The following is a 17,591-nucleotide window of genomic DNA, read 5'->3' on the forward strand; positions in this document are numbered from 1 at the left end:
TATTTTTCTCAGAACATGTTAATAATTAAGAAATTAAATAACAAGTTATGGAATGGTTTTAGCTGTTTTGGTGGAGTGTTACTTTATATTAATTTAGTTAATATTAAAACGTTTCAATCAGACTATGTGGTGTTTCTTACGTGCTGTTAATACAACATAATTTCATATTACTATAAAAATAAATAAACCTTTGAAAGTTTTTTAAGTATGAGATACTATTATTCAAGTATAGTTCTTTATCAAATAGAATTACACTTCAAATTGTTAACTTACTGTAAAATTAACAAAACCAAGTACTGCCTTGGAACTTATTTTAGATCATTGTCAAGATTTATTTAATTAACAGAACCGAAGACTGGCTGTGAATTACTATAAATCACTGTTAAAATAACTGAGGATTCATTAGAAATTCTCTAGATAAATATTCAGGTTTATCTGATTAATAGAAATGAGGAATGTTTGTTAATTGTTATGAATATCTGTCAAGGTTTATTTGGATAACAGAATTGTGGATTTACTATGAAGTACTGTATATCACTGTCCAGATTTATTTGATTAATAGAACTGAGGACTGCTATGAATTATTGTAGATCCTGAAAGCTGGATATGCATAAATGTAGCATTATGTCATTACTGTTAGTTATTATATATTCCACACTATGGTTGTTGTTGCTTCTTTGTTTGAGTCTTAGTTCTGTAAACTTTCTGGTATATTGTTATCGCTTACTGATGGGTCATGCTAGACCTACTGATTAGCGTGTCGAATTATGAATTTTAGGTACTATGGTTTACATCTCGTTGCCGCAAAATCCCATTCCGCACTTTAGGGCCTTGGTTACGTTATAAGAGTGATGGTCAAATACTATTTGATGAAGAGTATTACAAGAGCTACTTCTACTGATCAGTTACCTTCCCTCTAATCTATTTATTTCCCTGAGATGGGGACGAAGGCAGCCTGGAGGACGTCCCCTGTTTCAACCACTCACATCACGGTACAGTAGCGTGTTATCTGTCAGTCAGTTGATAAACACTAAAATGATGTCACATAAGGGACACTTAACGTTGCAATTTGTTCTGCCGTGACATCAATAAAACGTGCGAGTATCATGAATCATGAGAAGTATTATGCGCTTTCTAAGCTACAACACAGTATAACATATTAAGATTAAAAGCAAAAAATAAAAATATTTATTACTTTTAATTTCGGTTTTATTTACTCTTCAAACTGAATACTATGGGGACTTTGCAGTACATCTAATAGATAATAAATTATCTGAATCTTTAGTCTCTCTGCAGAAATTAGAAACGATTGGTAATTTTCGTAAATATCAGAAAAATACAACATACAACGGTACTAAAATAATCATATGTTTGTGAGACTACAGGATAGTTGGGTTAAACAGAGATGCCATTACGTTTAATAAATTATTTTTCTATTTTTTCGAGATAAATTGGGCATTTTACTTAGAATACAAGTTTTTTTCTTAGTGCTTATTTTACGAAGTTCATATTTTTACGGTACTTCCCTTGCCATATGGCTCCGCATGGTTAGGTGGTTAAGGCACTCGACTCGTAATCCGAGGGTCGAGGGTTAGAATCCCGTCACACTAAACATGTTCGCCCTTTCAGCCGTGAGGGCGTTATAATGCGACGATCAATCCCACTATTTGTTGGTAAAAGAGTAGCCCAAGAGTTGGCGATGAGTGGTGATGAGTAGCTGCCTTTCCTCTAGTTTTACACTGCTAAATTAGGGACGCCTAGCGCAGATAGCTCTCGTGTAGCTTTGCGTGAAATTCAAAACAAAACAATCTTTGCCATCTTGCTATGTGACGCTAAATAGTAACGTGTAACTTAGTATATGTATCTCAGATGATAATCGAATTAAGTTATTTCTCAATCGAAATAATAAAATAAAAATGCAAAATAATAAAAAACATATATAATTTGTGATTATATATATATATTAAGTTAGAATCAACAGTATTAATGAAGCTAACATTAAAAAAAAAGTTAAACATGTGTGTTTCCTTATAGCAAAGCCACATCGGGCTGTCTGCTATGTCCATCTAGAAGAATCGAACCTCTGATTTTAGCGTTGGAAATTCGTAGACTTACCACTGTCCCAGTGGGGAACAAATTGGACATAACTTCCTTAATAAACATAAAAATTACTATTTTCTTTATGCATTAGCACCGTTTCCCCTGTACCTTGAAAAACGTGATCTCGATTTACTTAAAACGTTGTGCAAGCACCGTTAAACATCGTTTAGTAACCAAAGAAAGTCCAGTAAGTTGCTTCAGGAGTGTAACTTCAAATTATCTTAACCTTACTGAAACGGATAAGTCAACGGGAGCATGTCGTGATTTTTTTTACAGAGTTACTTTCAAAATGCAATTAAACTAATTTATTATCAAGCTGACAGAATCGTGTGAGGTAATGTTGGGATTATGGGCGAAAATATTGTTAAGGAAACATTATAATCATCATCAGTGTGTTATTCACGATTTCGTGCACCCATGGTAAGAACGGATATTAAATTATCACTATTCATCACTGGGTTAATTTCTAGTTCTACACATTTAGGTATCTTGCTTTGAGAAACTAATGATAATCTCTGCTCATACTTTCTTTCATAGTGAAATGATGGCTGATTTTTAGGTACTGTGGGTTATCGAACTAAAGACTGATTTGGAATTACTGAAGACCCATTGTTTAACCTGGCAGTTCTTAAATATTTTGACATTATAGGTTTTCTTAGTGTAGCTTTTGAATACATCCTTAAAAATACGTAAAGAGCTCTTCATAATTATTTTCCCATCCAAATGAAATATCTGAAAATCTCGGATGTAGACATCTGTGCTTTCTTACTCAAGCATTTTGTAATTCTACACCTTCGTCGACAAGGCTTATTGATAGAAAACAAAAGCAAAGATATTAACATAAACACCTTGCTATTTCAATGAAAATAAAAGAGGCTGAACATCAAAGAAATGCCACAATGAAATATTATTTAATTTAATTAATTGACCAACTGAAATTTTGCATCACTTCGGAGAGCGAGTATAGATGTCTTTCATTAGTAGGATAAATACAACAGCTGTGTGTTGTATCATAAAGCCACTTGTGCTTTATGATAAACAGTGCTATTGTGCTAATTTCCTTAATAATAACTATTTTGCTGCTATGAAAACTAAACATCTGATCCTCGAGAAATCATTTGGCGACTCCGTGATTTTTTTCCTAGCTCGTATAATAAAAGGATATAGTCAGTGTTTACGGTTTCATTATTTCCAAGAAACGTTTTCGTAGAATCGAAATCTTATTTTTTACTTTACCTGGTATCCTGAAATCACACTCGGAAAGAAGTCCGTAAAAGTTAGGAATAGGAGCGGAAGTCGTAAAGCAGTTGCAGTTCTCAATAACTTTCTTCTGAAAACAAAACTTCAAACATGTCTGTAAACAAGAAAAGTGAACTTAAGAAAAACATACTTCTATGAGCACGTAATTGTTGGTACTGAAATATAACTGAAATTAGTTTTATTGCTAGGGCGGACGTAGCTTATTGGTTAACGTTCATGGACTATGAATATCAAATTTCATGCTTCATGAATCATTGTTGCAAAAACACTTTCCGATCTGGGATGCATTCTGTGAGTGACTTTCAAATCTCACTATTCGATCACAGAAGTGTAATTCAGGAGTAGGAATATTCAGTGGCAGCTATTGATTAACTGGTTTTACTATAATCTGTCAGTTCAACTTTAGACACGGCAAAGCGTAGATAGTCTTCTTCAGTTTTGCCTTAAAATTCCGAATGAAAGAAATCTAATATTTTCTTATATTTATCTCTTATCATGTACACTTTAGGTTTCCAAAGAAGGAAACCAAAATTTCGAGCATACAGTAAGTTTTGAGTTAAAGTTGTAAGTCGTGCTTGTTTTTTGTTTTAACATGTGTTTCATATTCTTGGTTAGCACTTCATACTCAATGAGCTTTAAGTAGCCAGAATGATATGACGATTCGACGGTCCTCTCATTTCAAGTTATATGTTCATAACATTTCGTCAGCTGTGAAAGACAGTGTCTGAAGGATACAATCAAATTAAATAGGTACCACATTTAGATTGCTGTAACTGCCTGACATGGCTTGATGGCTAGGACACTTGACTTGCAATCTTCAAGTTACGAATTCGATTCCCTTAAACAACATGCCTGCTCTTTCAACCGTGGGGGGAGGATTTAATGTGATTGTAAAGAGTAGCCTAAGACTTGGCGGTGGGTGGTGTTGGCCAGCTGACCTCCCTCAGTCTAGCACTTCTAAATCAGGGACGGATAGTGCTTGAGTAGCTTTGGATGAAATTAAGAAAACAATAACCAACAATTGGAGTTGTACAGGTCTATTTAGTTCGTCTTGTAAAAAAATCAAAACCAAAACATCCAATTCTTTGAATTAACTATTACGCATTCCAATGCTATGGGAGCATATGGAAAAATTAGTTGTATTATAATTAGTTGCTGTTGAATACCTAAATGAAAATCACGATTCGTTATCTAAGTAATGAATTAAACGAAGCTATAAGGATTATTTTTAATGCAAAACTACATAACGGGTTATTTGCACTCTGCCCACCGTTTTGAATGGAACACCGGATTTTGGCATTGCAAATCTGCAAACTTACTGCTGACCCAACGAGAAACAAGTCAGAAGGAGAACTTTAAAATACATGAGTCATCGGACAATGAACCTGTAATGTTAAATAAACACTCTGAAGACAAAGCAAAAAGTTAAAACAAAAAGCTTAACCACTTTTGTCTCAAGATATTTTATATTCATATGTAGACTCAAAAGCCATTGCTTAAAGCAGTACTTTAAGGTTAGTAAAACAGTTTCAAGGTAAAGAATAGTGGCTGTGTTCTGGAGTAATAAACTATATTTAAGGTTGCAAAATGACAACAAAAACTCATAAGTCCATTTAATATTTAAATTCCATCCTCAGTGTTGCTTATAGATGTTACTATAGAATATTTGGAAAAAGGAAAAAAAAATGTTAAGAAAGATCACATCATAACTCGTAATTTTGATCTTTTTGTTACAGCTCGACAGACTTGGAAAAGTAATAAGTCTGTTTGATCTCAGGATTTGTGCTTTGCGTCCTGTTGCTACAAAAAAACACGCCCCATACTTTGAGACCATGAATATGCTGTAAGAATGGGAATCAAATCCTAACGTTCGGTCACGCAAGAGTAGTTCCAAAGTTTACTGTGGGTACTGTTGAATAGCTGCCTTTATCCTTGGCTATAAGCTCAAAATTAGGATGGATTATGCGCAAGTAACCTTTTGGAAGCTTCGGAGAAAATTTTTAAAATAAAAATAGATTCACGAGGTTCTAAGTTGACCGAAAATTAAAGTAGCTGCTCGTTATATAAATTACAAAGTATCTAAAGATGAGTAGGCATTAAATGTGGTTATTGAGGTCTGTACAGTATAATTGTCTTACACCTTATTTTGATCATTTGATTTTAGATTCCAGTATTTTCCAGAAACAGTCTTTTTATCCAGTTGAAAGAAGTGTACATTACCTAATATGTTAAAACTTTGTTATCTACAAGTCTATTAGTGTATTGTAAGCTAAATATTAACACATAAACGAATATTTGATCGGTTTTTGGAGAATTATCAATAATTTCATTAATTAGGCTAGTTAATTTTAATAAAACGTATCAAACTGCATTTTACAACAACGAATTATATCGAAAAAACAAATGTTATTTAATTATTATTTGAAACTTGCCAATATTTATATACTAGTAGTACCTTCGAACTACAATGTTTACTTTTCCATCAAAATGTAATCTAAATACGGCCACCACAAAATATCAAAATGTATATAATACTGAATTAGTGTTTACAAAATTCCCACTTTACTCACCTGGGCAGTGTAGCCGTAATTTAAATTAACAGCCCATTTCTTTAATTCATCATTTAGCCAATCGTCATTACACTTATCAGTATGGGGTGATGGCAGTCTTGTGATGTTCACCTGAAATGTATAGATGGCGATTTAGTTATTGTTTTCCGTTAAATCGACTATGAGGCTTTAGGATTTTAAAGAACTAATTAAAGACATTGACATATAAACAAAAGTTTGATTTGTTTATTATGAAAAAGTGAAGAGGGAGACGTTAAAAACACTAACCATCTTCACTCCAATATAAGTAACAACTCCTGGTGGTATGTGAATAGCATCTTGATCGACATCTGCTCGTAATGTCGGGCTGTGAATGATTATTTTAGCACCAGCTTCCTTTGTAGTGGGCATATACTGGCTGGTGTTGATATTAAGTTGAAGTTCGAGGCCTAAATAGAAATATTTATGGCAAAATTCTATGTATAGAACACAATAAACATTTTACTTTCCGTAAAATCACGAACGCTGCTCAAATGCTTTTGCAATACAAAAAAAATCCTTTGTTGAAATTTTAACGCTTATATGCAAGAGCTAAATGACCTCTGAAAAACCTCTAAAAATTAATTTATATTTCATTTTCTTATGTGCTTTAGATGTGTCTAATACATTACTAGCTTTTACACTTTATCTATAACTGATCCAAGACCAAATTACACCTGTATAACTTGAATACGAGTAAATAGTTATTCTTACAAATAATTAGTTCTTACAGTAAAAAATATACAACAAATTATCAAGTAATCTTTCTTTATTTAGTCCAAATCTGTGAAATTAGAAAATTTTCTTTTACTGTTTTTACAATTTATCGAACACAGAAAGTAGTTTATAGAAAAACCATGAAATGTTACTTTAAATGCCCTTAACATCTGCTTATTGCACTATATTATGTGATTTATAAAGATGTTTATATTTACCATATCGTGGGCCTGTGAATCCAGACATCTTAATTTTTTTCCTATTCCTATTCCTATAATCGTTTTCGTGAAAATTAAAAGTGTAGCAGTTACCATAAGATGAATAGAAAACTTGGATGAATAAGCTGTACGAAAAAAAACAAACAACACTGCATTAAACGTTTGAACAATTCAGAGCTTTATATATATTTTCCACTCCCTTGTAAGTCATTACGTGATTAGAAAATACAGGCCTAACATTTAAAATAATTTATTCAGTTTTTTAAATGAAAACTCATAGAGTAGCAATAACCCGTAATTAGAAAATTACCAATCATATATTTACAAACTACTTGGAGATGTAAGCAAACGAAAATTAATTACCAATACTTTCATATAAAGTCAAAAGCTTATTTCCACTAAACAAACAGTGAAGGTTAAATATATGCTATCACTAGACCATTTGATATTTCAGGTATATTAGTAACACTCTGAGCACACCGTGCTCATATTTTAGCTAGTTTTCCAAGTTCTCCTAGAAAACAGAATTTAGACGTGCGCATAACAATGTAACAGTTTAGCTCTACATTTGTCAAAGCTTTTATTTTCTGGTTTCCATATTTATATTTCTGTTCTTCTAATGTTCGAGGAAATCACTATGTCAAATCTGACAAAACAGAACTTTGTCCCTCTTTAATAAACAGCTTTTTCATGAGGCAAAACGAATTTTTTATGTTTTTATCACACATCTGTGTATTTAGATAACTCTGCAGCCTTGTGTCTTTTTTATTTTTAAATAGAGTTACAAATATTAAGAAATTATAAAACATTTAAAAAATAATTATCGCGTGCACAAGACTGTTTAGTGCAAGTGTTATTATTTAGTTTATTTTCTGACTTAATAATCAGTGATGTCGAGAAAACCCACTTGTAGATAAATATATATGCAAACCTGACGATGACCGAAGAAGGTCGAAACGTTGTTCGCTCTTCTATGTAAAATATTTTCTCAACCCAAACGAGCCGTTTTTGCATATATATTTCTGACTTAATATCTAATGATCGTTTAGTTTACCCCTCGGTGGGCTGAGCAGATAACCCGTTATGGCTTTGCTATAAGAAAAACACAAACACGTTTAGTTTACAAGAGAGCAATGTAGAAAACTGGTTTACATGTTTTACTTGTGATAAATTTTTATTACGTAACTCTTTACGGGTCTTAGTTATGTTTGCAATGAAATTGTTGTTTTGGCTTTACTAATACTGTTGTTTTGAATGCTAATACGCTTAATACGTATTTAATACGCTTGTTTTGAACATTTTAAAATAAGTGAATTGTGTGCTGTATATTTAATTTTGAAATTTATTGCCAACAAATCACAAACACCTACTGTAAAAAAATTCCAACCCAACTTATATACATAATAAAACCCTAAAAATAACTAAAATAAAATAAAATAAAATAGTAAAGAGTTGTGCAAAAATATACAATTTTTCATTATGAATAACATAAGATTATCAGGAATTAAATGCAATTTTAGTTGTTTTAAAAGTTTTATAGGAATTCAAAGAGTTTACAATATGTTATGTCCACTAATAGTTTAAATCACGGTATCATTTTCTAACAGTTTTCGTTGTTTGAATAATAAATAAGCTACTGTGTGGGTCTAGTGGTTAGAACTCAACTTCCAGTCTACAAGGCTTTATAATGTAACGATCAATCGCACATTTCGTTGGTAAAATAATAGCCCAAGAGTTGTTGGTGCATATTGTTGACTTAATTGCTTTCCCATTAGACTGTTACTTCAAAATTAGGGACAGTTAAACTAACAAGTAGAGCTACCAAAAGACTTGTATAGGCTCAAGTAGTTTTCAATTTTGAGCGTTTTGATAAGATTCGTGCGTTTAAAAACTAACGCTTTTATTTTTTGTATGTTGCAACACCTACTAATGAATTTTTCATTTAACTAGTTTTTCAATGTTTATATTCATTCATTTACTCGAATTCTTTATTAATTTGAAAAATAAGAACTGTATGTTTTATTTTTTGCAAGTAAATTCTAAACAAGTTTTAGCTTTTTTTTCCCTTCAAGAACATACAGACGTAATTATTATGTTCGTATAGATAAAACTGATTCAAGAATGTTTCACAGTGCAAAACATTAATGCACGATCCTAACTTAGGTGGTTAAGGCACTCGACTCGCATTCCGAATCCCCGTCACACCAAATATGCTCGCACTTTCAGCCGTAGTGGCGTTATAATGTGACGGTCAACCCCACTTTTTGTTGGTAAAAGAGTAGCTCAAGAGTTGGCAATGGGTGGTGATGACTAGCTGTCTTTCCTCTAGTCTTACATTGCAATATTAGGGACGGCTAGCGCAGATATAAATAAAATAAATATAAGAGTAACTTTTGACCCATGTTCATATATCTTAATTTTATTAGTTCTGTTTGTTACCGTAAACCGCATATTTTACCACAGACATTTGAAATATTTCAATTTTTAGAAATATTGGTAAAATATTTTAGCTAATTGGTGAAAAGTTCTCATTGCAGTCTTTTACAGTTTCAATAGTTCCTTTAGTACACCGGATTTTTGTATAAAACCAATATAATTTAAAGTTATAAATATTATAAAAATTAAGACTTGGATTTGTGACATAGCAGAAAATCAGTGGGCTTATAACGCTAAAAATTAGGTTTTCATACGTGTGGTAGATAATGCACAGATAGCTCTTTGCAACTAACAAACATTTTACGAAAAATGCACATACAACTTTATCGAAATTTTTATTAAAGAACTACAAACAGCAAGCGTACAGAAACAAATTTCTCAACATATATCAACCATCTACCAGCAACATGTTTGTTTGTTTTTTTTAATTTTGCGCAAAGCTACACAAGGGCTATTTGCGCTAGCCGTCCCTAATTTAGCAGTGTAAGACTAAAGGGAAAGCAGCTAGTCATCACCATCCACTGCCAAGTCTTGGACTACTCTTTCACCAACGAATAGTGAGATTGCCCGTGACATTATAACGCCCTCACGGCTGAAAAGGTGAGCATGTTTGGTGTAACTGCGATTCGAATCCGCGACCCTCGGATTACGAGTCGAGCACCTTAACCACCTGGCTTTGCCGGGTCACCAGCAATATAGCCGAAATACTATAGAAATAAATTTAAATTATATTCCTTTATTATTTCCACATATTGATTAAACACTAGCAATCGAATATAATCCAATATAACTTAACGTCCTTTTCCACAGGGAATTAGCAAAGTCTGGTGGTTAAGGCGCTCAACTCGTAATATGAGGGTCGCGGGGTTTGAATCCCATCGCCGAACGCATTTGCCCTATCCGCCATGGGGGCATTATAATATGATGGTCAATTTGTTTTGAATTTTGGTGGTAAAATAGTAGTCCAAGTGTTAACAATGGTTGGTGTCGAATGGCTGCCTTTCCTCTAATTACGCGCAGATAGCCCTCGAATAGTTTTGTACGATATTCAAGGCCCGGCATAGCTAGGTGGGTTAAGGCGTTCGACTCGTAATCTGAGGGTTTCAGGTTCGAATCCCCGTCACACCAAATATGCTCGCCCTTTCAGCCGTGGGGGCGTTATAATGTACGGTCATTATATTCGTTGGTAAAAGAGTTGGCGGTGGGTGGTGATGACTAGCTGCCTTCCATCTAGTCTTACACTGCTAAATTAGGGACGGCTAGCGCAGATAGCCCTTGAGTAGCTTTGCGCGAAATTCAAAAAATAAACAAACATGCGATATTCAAAATAGACATAAAAATCTATTTTTTATCACTATACCTCCGACATGAAATTGAGCAAGAAATATTATTGTATTTTGTACATTCTTTACAGCCTACTAGAGTACAGTTTGCGAAACTATTATGAATTGTCGGTTTCATATTTATTATTTTATTTAATTTATCACAAAGCTTAACACATAAGTTATGTAACTCTAATCATGAGTACAATCATCATTCTATGCAGATTGTATGAAAGCAAACGGGATTTAGCGCGTGTAAAAATACAGAATCCGGAAATTACACTAACAGAAGTCATTATTACATGGTATATTGTTAATATAATTTCCGGATACCCTGTATTTCTAATTGAAGTGCTTAATCTCTGACGTTTAATACATAAACAAATATATTTCACACCACACCTGCTGTTTCTACAGTCCTTTCCCTCGTACATGCACGAAAGGATGAGATTTTCCCACGATTGCCCCAGCTCTTTGGCTTTTTTCCAGTTTGTCCGTTCTAATTCAAACAAAAAGGACTTCAAAGAATTGGTTAGCGCCCAAAATGGGTTCTCACCGTCCGCGCTCAATTTAAACTCATTCATAATCGAGCTTGCACAAGTAGTGAGCTGGTCTTTCTACAAATAAAATGAACAAAGAGACTTGAGATAAATAATAAAATAAATGAGAAAATGTGAGCTTCAATAAAAAAATTGTTTATAATAAATTATTCATCAGCTTCAATATGCATGTTTTTTTTCCTGTTAGAAATGTCACTGTGTAATTGTGGTTACTTGAGTAAACAATTAGGTAGAAAAAAATATCCATAGTTCATAGCTTATCACATTCATCTTGAGAATAGAACCATTCGTTTGCTCTAAATATAAAATTATAAATAATACATAAATGCATCTTACCAAATTCTCTGCAAGACTTCCGAGCATCTTTAGTCCATCAGGGGTCACGAGGCAGATGGGATTCTAATTTATCAGCACATAAAAACAAAGAGGGATAGAGAAATGGAGAACATGTAATTCTGTTTATCGAGTTATATATCTCTTCATATAACATTTAACATATAAAGTAACACGTGTTTATTTTTTCTACTATGATGCTTAAATGTAACACAAATTTTACGACGTGTTTTTTTTTTGTTCGGTCCGTCAGAAAATTAGCAGCAGTGAAGTAAACCATTTGAGAATTTAGTCTCGCAAAATTCGAAAAATAAAATAGCAAATTATAAAATAATTGATGCATCGTCAGGGATCACAGGGTATATAATTTTGGGCATTGAAAAGGATTCTAAGGTAACGACACCCACTTATAATGTCAAAAAGAATTTCTAAAAAAATCCGATCAGTGTCTTAATTATGGATTACAAACGACTGGACAAATTGAATGAAATAACTATTAAAGCACATGTAGATTAGAAAATGAAATGGTTACGTGTTTTTTAACTCTCGCAACTATTCACCAAACAGCACCGTCAAGAAAAACTACTAAGTGAATTCTAAGAGTTCTGAAGTCGACTTTATCTGCATATCGTGACTACGGTTTTTAATATTTAACTCAGGACTTTAATTAAATATTCACTGTGGAGTTCTATTTTTATTTTTCAAACTCTAAGAAAACTTGTTGTTTGTCGTATAGCAAAGCCACAAAGAGCTATCTGCTCAGCCCACCGAGGGGAATCGAATCCCTGATTTTAACGGTGTAAATCCGGAGACATACCGCTGTACTAGCGTGGGGCCTCTAAAAAACAATATATTGATTTGTTATATTTTACAGTTGCACTATTAAGTCGGCTATTTTAAGTAAAAATAACTTAAACAAGTACTGGAATTATTTTTGTAACAATTTTTGTCTGAATCTTTTATCATTCATCACGTTCCTTGAACTTACATTGATATTTAAGTGTGTGGGTGTGTTTTCTTATAGTAAATTCACCTTTAGCTATATCCACCGAGGGGAATCGAACCGCTTATTTTAGTGTTGTGAATCCCAAGACTTACCACTGCATCAGCGGCGGACTAATATTTAATAAAAATGTTTCTTTTTTGTATTACTATCAGAAAGAAAGCACACATTTCCAAACCACCGTTTCTGAACGCAAGTTTTTCCTTACCCGTTTTTTAATTTCCTGTCTTTTTAAAGAGGTAGCAAAACATTCAGCATTACTCCTGCGAACAACATATTCTTTGCAAAACATATTATTATACACAGTTTGTTTCCACTTTCGAAACTCGTTTGTTTATAAACTGTCCAATTAATAATAGAGGAACATGAGATAAATAATAAAATTAAAAGAGGAAATCTTCAATAAGTGTTCCTTACAGAACAATACGCTATCAGTTTCGATTCTTCCTTTTTTAGGGTTTTGGAATGAAATTCCTAAAACTGGTCTAACTCAGTAGTAAGTGGTAATAAAAAGGTAGATTGGGCTTCTTTCCAAAACATAAATTAAATGTAATAACTGGGGGTGAACTCGTTCACGTACCTTCAGTGACGATGTCATATTCTTTAGAAGATCTACCAACTCCTTCGGAACTTCTGATGTTCCAAGGTTACACCCCTGATGTATATATTAAGAAAATGTTCAATGGCAGTTACACAATAAATAGATATATGAAGATGTTTATTTTTTAGTTTACTTCTAAAACCCACTAAACAGATGTTGTTTCTATAACAGTATTAAAAAAAAACTTTGAAAACGTACAATTTTTGTAAACTTCATTTAAAGCTTTATAATTCAAGATTTGAGTGGCATGTCCACATTTATTTATTGAAAAAAGAACTCGCATAATTTTTGGAAAACACTAAAAGATTTAGGTTTCATGAAACTGATATTGGATCACGAAGAAACGAAAGATACTGATTTTTAAATCATTATTATATCGTTTCTCTGTGTTTATGTGACAAAAGCTGTTTTGACAGCTTTACTTCTGTTAATATAATTAACTTTAAAATTATTAACTTTTGGCTTCATCACACACAAAAAGATATAAAACACATAACGCTTTTTAGATAAGTCATTCTCTTTTCAGTTGTTTAAATAGTGCAAAATGGAAAGTGAATTATTGAAAGAACTGCTTTTCTTACTAAACTTACCGTTGTTTCCTGCATTGTCTTTCGAAAAAGAGGAGCTATCGTTTTGACTATACTTGTGATGTTTCCTGACGTAAATACGTTCTTTACGTCGGAAACATTACCCAAACCTAGCTTGTCCAAACCCTTAAAAACAAAATAATACAGTTAGAACACCAGAACTTTCCTTTGATCCTTTATTTTAACTGAAGGAAAAAATGTTTGTTATAATTTTTTACACTTTTTATAGATTGCAGAATACCTAATTATGAACTTAAATCAATCATAACTACTAAATTACCAATTTGCTTTCATTCAGTTTACTACTGATAGTGTTCACATGTTGCGTGTTTGTGTTTTTCTTGTAGCAAAGCCACATCGGGCTATCTGCTGAGCCAACCGAGGGGTATCGAACCCCTGATTTTAGCGTTGTAAATCCGGAGACATACCGCTGTACTAGCGGGGGGGCCGCATGTTGCATCCTATTGAGTAACAGTAACGAGTAGGATTAATTGCAACATTGATGATACTTCGGTTCAGATTTTGTTTTATACGACTCATATGTTAGCAGGAACTTTATAATCAACAGTCATTGATGAATTTGATGAATAATTAGTTTAGGAAAATAAGCTTAGGAAGGAGGTCATGATCCATTTTTAGATAGAAATTACCGATTGTGAGTGAAAGTAACAAGCAAGACACAGCTAATTTACAATAATATTATTCTTAAATTGTTTAAATCACAATAATAATAATTTTACGGTTCCAATATTAACAAAATTATTAATTTAACGATATTTACACAATTATTTAACAATACTGACACAATAACAAAAATGCTAAAAATTAACTGACCAGGTCAGAATTAAAAATTTCTTAATACAGTACACCTTAACAAACTCGACTTGTAACCCGAGGGTCGCGGGTTCGAATCCCCGTCACACCAAATATGCTCGCCCTTTCAGCCGTGGGAGCGTTATAATGTACGGTCAATTCCACTATTCGTTGGTAAAAGAGTAGCCCAAGAGTTGGCGATGGGTTGTGTGACTAGCTGCCTTCCCTCTAGTCCTACACTGCTAAATTAGGGACGGCTAGCGCAGATAGCCCTCGTGTAGCTTTGCGCGAAATTCAAAACAAACCGAACAAACCAAAGCCTTAACAAGCCCAGTTTCACCGGCAAACATAATTCCAGCTTTTTTTTAATCGTCACACACAATTCCAAGTTTTCTCAAAGTTCGAAGATCGCAGCTTTTGTAGTCTGTTAGGTCTTTGCAGAAAATATTGACTTCACACTATCTTTAGTAACATTTGTATGATATTATAGAACTCTCAAGAACATCTAGGCTGTAAAACCTTCCGCACGTGGATATCATCACATCCTCTCTGGAAAGTCCAATTCTTGTAAGATCGCTGACCTCCAATCTGTATTCCAGTAAGTTTTGGCACTTTATACATTCCTAGGCCATAAGTCACGAGCGTTCAGAATATTCAAATTCAATAACATTCTTGTAGTTCAGTAACATTCGATGAGAATCAATCATATTAATTGTGCTAAAGATCGTGACCAGGTTTTTAAGTAAAATATTAAATAAAGTAAAATTTATTTCTAACATTATATTATTATTATCTATTATTAACACTACTGGTACCTATCGGTAAGTTTGGAGTTGAGTGGTATACATTATTCAAAAACTTTTAGATCTGACTGAAACATCCACTAACACATTTACTATACTTAAACGATCTGCACGAGATTAATAGGTTAAATATCAGTTAATCAGTATTGAACAATGTATTTCAATTTTTAAGTAATGGTAAACATCATATCATATCAACGGACTGAAGATATACCACAAGTTCATGCCAGTTAAAAAGTGTAGTTAATGCATTCAAATGTACAGTCTAGATTGCAACAGTACCTATTCTTTTAGGTGAAAAATATGCTCTAATATAGAACTACAGTTTATGGAGTGCTAAGATTTATTATTTTGAATATTTATTCTTTCCTATACATATCGAAAAAGTAGTGTGCTTTTGTAACAAAATTGTATTATGACTTATTACTAACAATTAGTAAAATATTGATATCATAATTTGGTGTGTACACACTTCTGAAAAATGTAGATTATCTACAAATGAACCAACTAAACAGTTGATTAATAACATAAGAATATTTTATTTAATAATCCATAAAATAAAAGAGATACAGTCGAAGGTACTGGGTGTTACATATCCAAGTCACAATCGAAAGTATGTGTATATTATAAACTGTTGACTTTTTATACATGTATTTTGGATAATAAAATAAATAGAGTTATATTTCAATGAGAAAAAATAAAACGTTTTTGATGGTTAACATGTTATCAGCTATGACATGTTTCTGAAAGGAGAAAATACTGGTTATGTTTTTTTTATTTCTCTACCGAACAACTGGATTGCATTTTGCTAATGTTTTTAAAACTTCCCTTCAAGGAACACACACTTTTTACACAGGTTTGTATAAATATTCCTCTAATAACTGATTGTATTATTCAGATAACTAAAACGTAGTGAAATTACTAACTGAAAAACGATGTTTTATCCGTGTCTAATGAAACGTTTCGTACCGCAAATCACACACAAGTCTTTGCCAAATGTAATCTTTAAGCGCCAATATTCGATCTATTTAAAAAAAAAAAAACATTTCGTAACAAATTACCAAGTTCAGAGCTACCGATACATTTCACCAAAAGAATTTATTAAAATGTTTACTATTTACTAATGTTACTAAGAACACGAACATTTTGTTTCGTCACAACATATCCATTAGTGTAATAAAATTTCTTGAGAATTTCTTACCACTATGTTTGTCAATAAAGAATGTACCCCAATATTGATTCAATGTATTCTAATCATTATATGTTCAATGTAGTTCTTTTGTGAGCTGAATTATGTCATTATGGATTTCTTGCCAGTTTATTTCATATGGGCGATATTATTAAGAAACCTTTTTTCTTATCTGCATAATTAGCCTTCTTTTGATCAGTATTTCCATGTAAAATTATAAACACGCCAATAATAATAAAATAAAAGCTTCCGAAATATTGTTTTACATGCATTTTTGTCAGTATAATACCAATAGAAACGTACTGTTTACTTAAGAAACAAGTTGCTAATCTATATAAATAATGTGTTCATTTGTCGGGAACTTCTACCGCAAATTTCTCAACCAAAGGTTATAAATCTCGTATTATTAGAAGGGCCTTTGTCCGATTCTGGATTGCACACTGGCTTCTCCATTTAGGATCACCTTGCCTGTTTTTAAGTCAAACTTTTTAGTGCAACGACTATGTTATATGATGTCACAATGCCGTTGTCATTACGCAACGACTAGCTTCGATTTCAATTTCAATTTGTTAATTGCAAAGTATTACACATAAACTGCGTATAATATCCTTAAAAATAAACATTACACAAAATATAATTGCATTTTCTTTACAATACTTTAGTATCGTTTAGTTTCATAGACTGATATAAACACCTTTTAGCTACCTTGTTCATTAATACTGATTTTATTCGTCGTTTTTGTTAGTTTCTTTCTTTGAACTTGTAAAACTGTGTCATACGCTGAACGCTCATGAATATTTCATGTTATGTGCAGTATTATCGTATTATCAATACCATTACTATACTTTATTGTTTACTTTACGTGTAGTTTTATTAAATAAAGTTATGTCGTGAGGTTTTTATTGAAGTTACGTCTACTTTATTTTGTTTGTTTGACCACAGAAAGTGTTTCCAAATAAACCAGGATCTACTGATGTTACACAATATGTGCAAGAAAACGTAGGTTAAATGGCGTACGTGAAATTGATAGAATAAGGAAAATTCATGCGAAAGGAATGAAG

General features: G+C 32.6%; 1 protein-coding gene across 3 annotated transcripts in view; it reads right to left on the minus strand.

The window, feature by feature from the left end:
* Positions 1-17,591, minus strand: part of LOC143246222 (degenerin-like protein unc-105) — a 35,734-nt gene that overhangs the window by 8,460 nt on the left and 9,683 nt on the right. For all 3 annotated transcript variants that reach the window (XM_076492521.1, XM_076492520.1, XM_076492522.1), the window contains 8 exons: positions 13,729-13,851; positions 13,118-13,192; positions 11,538-11,600; positions 11,044-11,258; positions 6,884-7,008; positions 6,198-6,358; positions 5,931-6,041; positions 3,337-3,454 (listed from right to left, as the gene is read on the minus strand). In XM_076492521.1, the coding sequence (XP_076348636.1) occupies positions 3,337-3,454; positions 5,931-6,041; positions 6,198-6,358; positions 6,884-7,008; positions 11,044-11,258; positions 11,538-11,600; positions 13,118-13,192; positions 13,729-13,851 (991 nt within the window). The remainder of the gene's footprint in view (positions 1-3,336; positions 3,455-5,930; positions 6,042-6,197; positions 6,359-6,883; positions 7,009-11,043; positions 11,259-11,537; positions 11,601-13,117; positions 13,193-13,728; positions 13,852-17,591) is intronic.

Source organism: Tachypleus tridentatus, chromosome 3 (assembly GCF_004210375.1).
Source record: "Tachypleus tridentatus isolate NWPU-2018 chromosome 3, ASM421037v1, whole genome shotgun sequence".
NCBI classification, from domain to species: domain Eukaryota; kingdom Metazoa; phylum Arthropoda; class Merostomata; order Xiphosura; family Limulidae; genus Tachypleus; species Tachypleus tridentatus.